This window comes from Pygocentrus nattereri, chromosome 14, assembly GCF_015220715.1.
Source record: "Pygocentrus nattereri isolate fPygNat1 chromosome 14, fPygNat1.pri, whole genome shotgun sequence".
In the NCBI taxonomy this organism is placed as follows: domain Eukaryota; kingdom Metazoa; phylum Chordata; class Actinopteri; order Characiformes; family Serrasalmidae; genus Pygocentrus; species Pygocentrus nattereri.
This window is the reverse complement of record NC_051224.1, coordinates 41,856,166-41,865,773: the sequence shown is the minus strand read 5'-3', so window position 1 is coordinate 41,865,773 and position 9,608 is coordinate 41,856,166. Positions and strand designations below refer to the sequence as shown.

Below are 9,608 nucleotides of genomic sequence, written 5' to 3'. Positions count from 1 at the left end.
TCATAACTTAGGATCTTATAACAATCACTTGGCATATCAATCATGAAAAATATGCTACGGAGATCATAATTACGTTTCTCTATATTATTCAATATAGTTTTTGTTCAAGTAGCAGAGGAACGGGTTTCTGCAGAAAGCACATACTGCACTATACTAGAGTACACTATACTATACTATACTATACTAATCTATACTATACATATATTGCACTATACCACAATATAGTACACTACACACTATGCTATATTGCACTATACTACACTATACTGTACAGTACACTATCCTATATTATACTATACTTCACAATGATCTGTCCACTGGAAAAAGTAGATCTCATGCAACAACAGTATGGATACCCCTGCTATACAGTACTACACTACGCTTTACTACACCACATTATTCTACACTATACTACACCCTGCAACACACCTAAGCAGCAGAACCCGAGAGGGGGTGCGTTATCCTGAAATACCATCCCGGCTGTGATCTGGTGGCCGTAGGTCACCACAGCCGTGACGTAATTGGTGATAACTCCCTCCTCGAGTGCTCCACGGCTTTAATACAGCAGTTTTGTTACTGTGTTGTGTATATGAGGCACTCTGGATATTAATGTTTATTATCATTTTTCTCAATACAGCAATTTATAAAGTTGCATAGTATTACCATCACACTGAAAATCACTCTTTGCTGTAACGACATCATGCTCGCAAGATGATTAACTTATGTGAGCAGATTAAATCCACCAGGGAATCACTTCTATCATGAGAAGAGGAACCACTGACGATGCTGCCCTGTTCAACTTTAAGTACATCAGTGACCAGATTAAAGGTGCGGTGTGTAAGATTTAGTGGCTCTCCCTCCCTCACCCCTCCCTTTCTAACTGTGTAGTAGAACCTACGGCGGCCGTCAGGTTTCCTGGCGACGCAACATGGTGGTCTTTGTTGAACAGGAGCTGCTCCCTATGTGGATATGAAGGGTCAGTCTAAGATTAGGAGAGCACGACGACTGATTAGGGTTAGAACATGGTTTAGTTTAATACATAACAACAGATAACAGACCCCTTAGATCTCACACACTTCACCTTTAAAGTCTTTAAAATACTCAAAGGTCAGACTCTTCTTCATTCCAGTGAACCTCGTGTTCAAGTCACTCTCAGGAGGATTTGATCTGCTGACTACAGACTTTTACACAAACCTGCAGAGTTCATGCAGCTTAAGTGCAACCAAAAGAGGGAGACGCCACCCAACGCAAGAAGTTCTGGAATTCATGTTAAAATTGTTAATATTCCACTGTTCATGCTACGCTGATATAGTTAGTTACTGAGCTCTGTATGAAGTTATAAAAGAACAGAAATAGAAATATTTACACTGCTGCTCTGAAGACCCACTGTGTCTGCAACAGGTTTGATTTATATTACTGAGAACATGGATTTCAAATTCAGATCAGCCTAAAATCGGACAGACTGATAATGCTGCTTTATTTGCTCTCTCAGCTCTGCAGCGGATCCCATTCACTCTTTCCCCACACTCTACTCCTTCCTGTCCTGCTCTGCTTTCTCTCCATCCCTGGCGTTGCTGCATATCTTCAGCACGGCCCGGTTGAAGTCCTCTGACTGGTCTGCAAACACATAGTGTCCGGCTCCTGTGATGACCTGAGAGGAAACACTAAATGAACAGGGGCTCCACTGGGCCAGAAAAGCATCTACGGTTTATTCTCATTTATCATTATTGTTCAGCTTTGCCATCGCGTATTCAACATCACAATTAACTGTGATCACAGGGTGTGAACTGGGGGCGGCGCTGCTGCTGCCTCTGCTGAGCTACCAGAGATTTACTAATGTAACCTGAAAAGTGGAACCCCCAGCTCAGCCAATCATATCAGACCTCGTAAGCTGTAAGCCAATCATATCGGACCACTCACTACAAGGTCAGTCTGCGAGTTGGACCTCATCTCCTGAATGGCTTGTCCTGATTGGCCGTCGATGCAGGAGCGGGACCCACAGATGACAGAGATGCGGATTGAAGGGTCGATCATCTCCATGCGCTGCATCATGGGCCGCTGAGCCCAGCCGTATGGGATCGTCATGTTCTTAAAGGCAGTCTCACCACTGCTGGACACCAGACACAGACAGTGAAGAAACACAGGTCAGTTTAGGGCATCAGTCTCCAAACAGCTGGCTGCTTATATATAAACAACGAGGACTGAAGTGATGAGCAGTAGATTTCTAACCACCCAGCTGTGATCAGTACCGGCACTTTATTGGAAGTTGGGTTTTACAGACTGTAAACTTTACGGAGTCTAAACTTCAGAAAATCATCAACCAGCTTCTCAGACTGAGCTTTGGAGGCGTGTCTGCAGGTTCTTTGAGGAGCTGGAAGTGAGGCTGCTGAGAAGAACAGAAGCTGGAATGAAGGGAGAGAGACTCACTGACCCTCAGACAGCTGAGAGCAAAGTGAGCTGTGGAGGATTCTGGGTAATTGTCTGATAAAAACACGTTTTCTGCTTTTTCACTGAAAAATAAATAAAGTGAAATGAAAGAGAAATGAAATCATTTGGGCTCACAAATGCTGACAATATGTAACGATGGGAGGACACTGAGTGGACAAAGAAAAGAAGTGAACATTATTTGAGTGCCAGTAAATTCGAACACAGCTGTATGTGAACATTTGATCATGACACTCTGCGCCCACTCTGCGCCCACTCTGCGCCCACTCTGCGCCCACTCTGCGCCCACTCTGCGCCCACTCTGCGCCCACTCTGCGCCCACTCTGCGCCCTTCACTGAGACTAAAAACATTCAGGGGAAAGTTCAGCACATATGAGTGAACTCAAGCAGCAGCTGGTACTTTAGCAGTTACTAGGAGGTGAAAGAGAATATAAAATAAAAATGTCATGATGTTTTGGGTTTAAATGTAGCTCTGATACATAGAGGCCCAAGTATCAATGTTTAATTATTAATATTGTAATGTGTATTGAGTCCACAGCTAAACTAATAAATTACCAAAACGCATTTCTGTCTTTATCCTCCAGATGGTGCCGTTTCTCCGGTGAGGCTCGGCTTGGTCAGCGGAGTTATTATTATTCTGTCTCTTCAGAATTTAAATGTTACAGTTACCTGTGATTAAAAATCACTGTGGATAAACAGATTTGTAAAACATGCGAGAACAAAGTCTGTGTCACAGTTTAAGCTTCATTACACAAAACAAAGTTTTCTTTTAGAGGAATATTTTACAGTCAAAAGCACAACATTAGAATGTAAAGCAGCCTGTATGTAAAATCACTGCGGTTACAATTCAATCACGGAATTTCTCTAAATGGTTGGGGTTTCCCTGTAACAGGGCAGTGGAATTAGAGGTCAATACCTCGGTGTCTGAACGTTTAGATGGTAAAGGTAATCAGGCACTGTGTCGTCCTTAAACACAGAGGAGTATTTCTGCTTAAAGTCTGACCTGAGGGCCTGCAGGAGCAACGGACCTGAGACAGAGAGACAGTGAGAGACAGAGAGAGAGACACAGAGAGAACAGAAAGCATGAGATCTATCCCTCAAAAGTTTGGGGTCACTTGTACTGATAGCTGTCATCCAGTAAGAACTCAGAGTGACTGAATCACCAAAACCTAAAGCAGCACTTTATTCACAGGTTACAGAGTTTAGGGAACAATGTGAAGTTCCAGCTTCACACACTGCAATCAGTTTCAGCACCGAGTCATTTTCTACACACGTCTTCAGAGAAATCTGACCCCAGACTTGTGAGCGCTACAGGCATTCGCGCGCGCAGTGTGTGTCGTGTGTAGTACGAAGCTGCGTTCAGATTCTCTCCCTGAACCTGTGTGTGTGTGTGTGTGTGTGTGTGTGTGTGTGTGTGTAACGATCCAGTCTGTGAAATCAATAATATCAAAATCATGTCTGCCCTGCGATGGACTGGCGACCTGTCCAGGGTGTATCCTGCCTGCCTTCTGCCCGATGACCTCTGGGATATTCTCCATCAGTTTGGTGTGGGCCGGGTTTGGACTCTGCCCCGGGGCAGAGCTCTACCCTGCGTGTATACTTACCCAGCGGACCGGCCAGCCTAAGCAGAGCCAGGGGGTTGAATGGATTCATAGCCGAGCCCAGAGCTTTAATCCACAGGGGGATTCTGCACTGGAGGTCCTCCTCATCAGGCCGCTCTGTGAAACCCCACGGCTCCACCAGAACCAGCTGCTGCACCCTGAGCCACAAACAGCACAGAGCAGGTCAGACAACCATGAGCTGATCAGAGCTACATCAGCATCATCACTACAGCGCTAAACAAGACAGCGCTGAGCGATTAACTGTCGATCTGACATTCGGTCGTTATTTACTTCACTGATACAGGTGAGGCCAGCAGGTCATAGACTAGTACGCGTGTTGTCTGGCAGGTGTTCTCATCTCAGGTGTACAGATATTCGCCCCTCTCTTCGGTTCCTCTCAGGCTCTGTATTACGGCCCCCCTCAGTCAAACACTCAGGTTATCAGTCCGCGTTTTTCCAGTCGGTTCAGTGTGTTCACGTCACACACGTGACTCTGATTCTGATTAAGTGCTGTTTGCTGTTTCTTATGATCAGATTACCGGCGAAATCTGATAATGGTCATATGACTGGTGAGCATGTAAACACAGTTTTCAATGTATAAAAAGATGGTTCTTTGGTAGACAGTGGTTCTATTTAGGACTCATTTCCAAAAAAGTTGGGACGCTGTACAAAATCTGGAGAAATCTGTCTGTGAGGGACGAGGCTGAACACCAGTATCTGCTGGCCGTGATCTTTGGGCCCTCAGGCAGCGCTGCATTAAAAACAGACATGGTTCTGTAGTGGAAATCACTGCATGGGCTCAGAAACACTTCTGAAAACCACTGACTGTGAACACAGTTCATCACTGCATCCACAAACGCTGTTAAACTCTAAAACACAAAGAAGAACCCAAATATAAACAGGATGCAGAAACGCTGCCACCTTCTCTGGGCCAGAGCTCATTTAAAATGGACTGAGGGGAAGTGGAAAAGTGTCTGGCGGTCCGACGGATCAACATCTGAAATTCTTTTAGGAAATCATGGACACTGTGTCCTCCGGGCTGAAGACCACTCAGCTTGTTATCAGTGCTCAGTTCTAAAGCCAGTATTCATGATGGTTTAGGGGGCATTAGTGCTCATGGCCTGGGTGACCTGCTCATCTGTGAAGGCTCCATTAAAGCTGAATGATATAAACATGATTTATCAACATCTGCTGCCGTCCTGACGACGTCTTTTTCAGGGAAGGTCTTTATTATTTCAGGAAGACGATGTTAAACCACATTCTGCATGAATTACAGCAGCACTGCTCCATATTAAGAGTCCGGGCACAAAACTGACCTGCCTGCAGTCCAGACCGGTCACCGCTGACACATTATGAACATTTGGCACATTATAATATGAAAATTATGACAAATGAGCTCCTGAAACTGACGAGCAGCTGAAATCCTGAATCAGACAAGAACAAAAAACATCCCACTGTCAGAGCTACAGCAGCGCCTCCTCAGGTCCCGAGAAGGAGAGGTGATGGACAGAGCGGTGAACAGACCCGTCCCGACTTTTTTTAACGTAAACTTTCCAAAAAACAATACAACGTTTAAGACTTCGATTTGTTGCCTTTGTACTATTTTCAGTGAAATATATGGTTTACATGATTTGCACATCATTGCATTTTGTTTTTATTTACATTTTACGCAGCGGAAATGGGGTTGTAGAACCAGTAACACTCAAAGAACCATCTACATGCTTAAATGGTTGCATGGTGAAATGATTGTTCAGATTGATGGGAAGTGGTTCTATAGAGCGCCAAAAAGGGTTCTTCTATTGTTACAGGCTTGATGTTGCAACAACAGCAGAAACCTCTTTGATGCTACACAGAACCATTTTCAAAAAGGTCCTACAGAGTCATACGACACATTCTCCATCAACCAGAAGAACCTTTTAAGCATGCAAATGGTGCTATATACAGCCATTGTTTTTACTAAAGAACCTTTAAAGAACCTTTGTGTACTCTTGCCGTCACTCAGGTCAAACATCACCGTAACTAATGTGTCCAGTATTACTAATAACAGTTTCTCAAGCACTGATCGTGTCGGCAGAGCGAACTGTTTAACTGTATGTCTTCACAGTAGCCGCTGGTCAGTACAGACCTGCTGAAATTACAGTGACTCCACACTGTGTGATCTAATGTCCTAAAGCCTCTAATACAGGTAAGGACTCACCTGTCAGGGTATTTGAGAGCGTAGGCCGCCGACACGTACCCCCCCAGATTATGGCCTAACATGATCATGGCCTCCAGCCCCAGCACCTCCCTCCACTCCTCCAGAGACTGGACGAACTGCTCCTCGGCTTCCTGGGCCTGGACGCATGCCACTGGGCGGCTGCTGCGGCCGAAGCCCAGCAGGTCCAGCGCATACACGGGACGTCCGGTCTGCGCCAGGGCGGTCAGGTTCTTCACCCACAAGCCCAGCCCTCCCCCAAAACCATGCAGCAGCACCAGAGGAACCTGGAGGCCCTCGTTGCTGCAGGCTTGAGCGGACAGGGGGTTCTCGTTGAAGGCCAGAGTCCAGATGTAGTTTCCGTTGGAAATGGGCACGTGACCCCTGGAGAACTGGAGTTTGAGAGCTGGGGGTGAAATTGAGGAGTGGTCAGTAGTGGGTGGATTCCTTTTATCTGGACGTCAGGTGGAGCATGAGTCGTATTAATCACAGACTGACGAACATTTTTTGATTAGCAGGTCAACGCAGTAAAGGGAATGTTTCTATTTAGAACCATGAATTCTATGTAGAGCCATTTCTTTGCAAAGTGAAATGGTTCTTCAGACAGATGGAGAACATGCTTTTGAAAATGGTTCCATTTTGTAACCCCAAAAGTTCTGTTACTGTGTACAAGCTTGACATCATAACAGAAGAACTATTTTTGTGATATATATAACCAAACAACACATTCTCCATCAATCTGAAGAACCACGCAATCATGAACTGTTGCTTTTACTAAAGAACCCTTGAAGAACCATTGTTTTAAGCCTGTACAGCAGAGAACCACCGACAGCTCTGAATCTCTGTCTCCCAACTCACGGTGGAGAATGCGGTCCTCTGCGGTTTTGAGGTGGGTTGGTGAAGATGGACACCAGGAGGGCAGCCAGCTGGAGATCCACGAAGATCTGAGGAACACAGAGAACATCAAACACAGACCATCCACACTGATCACAGCGACTTCCAAAAGTATTGGCACCCTTAGTAAATAAAACAGCTGGATTTGATCAGAGAAATCAGCTTTCAGTGAGGCCAAAAGCACATGTGCAGATGTTGTTACTGCAGTTTATGTTCTTGCATGATTCATATTTGCACAGGCGGTTCTTATTTTATATATGCTGCTCTCACGGTACAAACTACCACCTACAGAGAGAGAGAGGAGAAAGAGGAGTGAAAGAGAGGAGAAAGAGGAGTGAAAGAGAGGAGAAAGAGGAGTGAAAGAGAGGAGAAAGAGAGGAGTGAAAGAGAGGAGAAAGAGGAGTGAAAAAGAGGAGAAAGAGAGGAGAAAGAGGAGTGAAAGAGAGGAGAAAGAGGAGTGAAAGAGGAGAGAAAGAGGAGTGAAAGAGAGGAGAGAAAGAGGAGTGAAAGAGAGGAGAGAAAGAGGAGTGAAAGAGAGGAGAAAGAGGAGTGAAAGAGAGGAGAAAGAGGAGTGAAAGTGTCGCAGCTGTTCAGCTCCAATACAACTCACGCTACAACGAAGCGGTCAGTGCAGTAACCGCCGTTTCCCAGGCCTGAGGTCAGCCTCATACGCAGGGACACCGCGCTGTGCCGGTAACTCGGCGGACCGTCCGTGGCGTGTCTGTAACCCACAGTACGCCCTCACCGTTACCTGTGCTACACGCGTTCATCTGGGCCCCGCTCGCGCCGCTCCGCCCGGTTTATTACAGCACGGCTGTACCGACACTGACCGGATGAACGCGGGGATGTATGGGCTAGAAACGGAAGTGTTACTGAAGGCAGCGCGAGCCTCACCTCTGCCCGCAGACGGTGTGGTCCTGCAAAGCTCTGTCCATCGCTCACACTCACTCCAGCGCTCCGGCCACTCTGAGACAACAGACCGCTGCAGAGATCGCGGGCCCTCTGGCCCACTGACCACAGGTCCCACAGGGGCTCGAGCAGCTCAGTCCAGAACATTCTGCTCTAGGCTGAGGGTCATTCAGGGAGAACCGGGGCAGAGTGTAGAGAACAGAAGCACGAGCTCCCCGTCCACTCACTCACCACACTGACCTTTAAGATGAAAACACAGCGGCTCGGTGTGAAACTCTGTTCTAGATAAACTTACCGAGTCAGAGCTGCTCACAGTGGTGGTGATGGGAACCAGACGTCCCTCTAAAAGCTCCTCACAGTGGTGGTGATGGGAACCAGACGTCCCTCTAAAAGCTCCTACAGAAAGTTCCTACATGAACTGGTTCTGAATTCACTGCCTGATGACTGAGACGCTGTTTTATGAGAGTTTAGAGAACTTCAACTCCATTCATGGTGGAGGGAGACATGCAGGGCGCTGTGCGGCAAAATAGTCCCCAAAGAAAACTCATTATTCCAGATTTTCCACTATTTTCCATCATCAGCATTCCATATAAACTCAGAAGACTCGTGTAGGTTCTCTGGAGGTTCTGGATGGTAAATAAAGTGTCTATATCTGTGTTATAGTCATGGCGACGTCTGGTTCCCATCACCACCACTGTAAAGACGTCAGAACCGCTTCACACCAAACCCTCTGAACAAAACACAGACATTATTCAAGGCGCGTGGAAGACCAGCGTGGAGACTGTTCTCTGTACTGGAGCCCAGGTGGGGGAATGAACTCCCACTGGCTGTCCGAACAGCAGAGTCTCTCACGGTCTTCAGACGCAGACTGAAGACTCTTTACACTGCATTTAAACCAGCCCTGAACTATAAGCTGCACAGATTTTATTCTACTGCACTCTGTACTGTAGTTTATTGTTATTGTAGTTTATTGTATTGTTTGTTATTGTATTGTATGGCTCAGAGTTCTGTGTTCAGCTCTGCTCCTTCTCTCTCTGTATCAGTGACTGTGTTTCTATCAGTATCTGAGCTCAGGACCGTCTCTCTCTCTGACCTGCTGGTAACTAGCAGAGAGACTTTCTCTAGACAGACGAAGCTCTTCTTGTCTGCTAAACGCTGTAAATGTACATTAAGCAGGTTTTTAAAAATTCGGTGGGCTTCCCCTTTAACTGCACTCCAGATGATGTACTGCTGGAGATCCTGGGCTTCCCGTGACCACACCCCCATCTTTCAGCCCGCACTGGACGGGCGGACACACTCGGTTAACTCCGCCCGGCAGGGCTTCCGCCACTTCTCCACGCGGACTAAACCGAACCGGTTTGCTCAGAACTTCGTCCCGCAGCCCGTTTTCTCCCCTCAGCGACACTCGGACTTCAGCTGCGCTGGACAGGAGCCGCGGGCCTTCGCCTCAGGGCTCAACACACACCACTTCAATTAGGGGCGGTTTACACAGATCACACACACACACACAGACACCACTACACAACCCCACACACACACCACTTCAATTAGGGGCGGTTTACACA

At 46.6% G+C, this 9,608-nt stretch overlaps 1 protein-coding gene across 4 annotated transcripts in view; it reads right to left on the bottom strand.

Moving 5' to 3' along the window:
* LOC108413060 (1-acylglycerol-3-phosphate O-acyltransferase ABHD5) overlaps positions 1-8,427 on the bottom strand; it is an 8,486-nt gene extending 59 nt beyond the window's left edge. The window contains exons 1-8 of one of the 4 annotated variants that reach the window (XM_037544835.1): positions 8,401-8,427; positions 8,029-8,283; positions 7,099-7,184; positions 6,244-6,646; positions 4,050-4,204; positions 3,362-3,473; positions 1,921-2,110; positions 1,511-1,651 (exon numbers count right to left, since the gene is read on the bottom strand). In XM_037544835.1, coding sequence (XP_037400732.1) covers positions 1,529-1,651; positions 1,921-2,110; positions 3,362-3,473; positions 4,050-4,204; positions 6,244-6,646; positions 7,099-7,184; positions 8,029-8,069 — 1,110 coding nt within the window. In that variant the 5' untranslated portion in view covers positions 8,070-8,283; positions 8,401-8,427 and the 3' untranslated portion in view covers positions 1,511-1,528. Of the gene's footprint in view, positions 1,652-1,920; positions 2,111-3,361; positions 3,474-4,049; positions 4,205-6,243; positions 6,647-7,098; positions 7,185-7,744; positions 7,934-8,028; positions 8,330-8,400 lie in introns of those variants that run through there. The other 3 variants (XM_037544834.1, XM_017685378.2, XM_017685377.2) reach the window with 3 other exon arrangements.
* Positions 8,428-9,608: the final 1,181 nt, after the last annotated feature.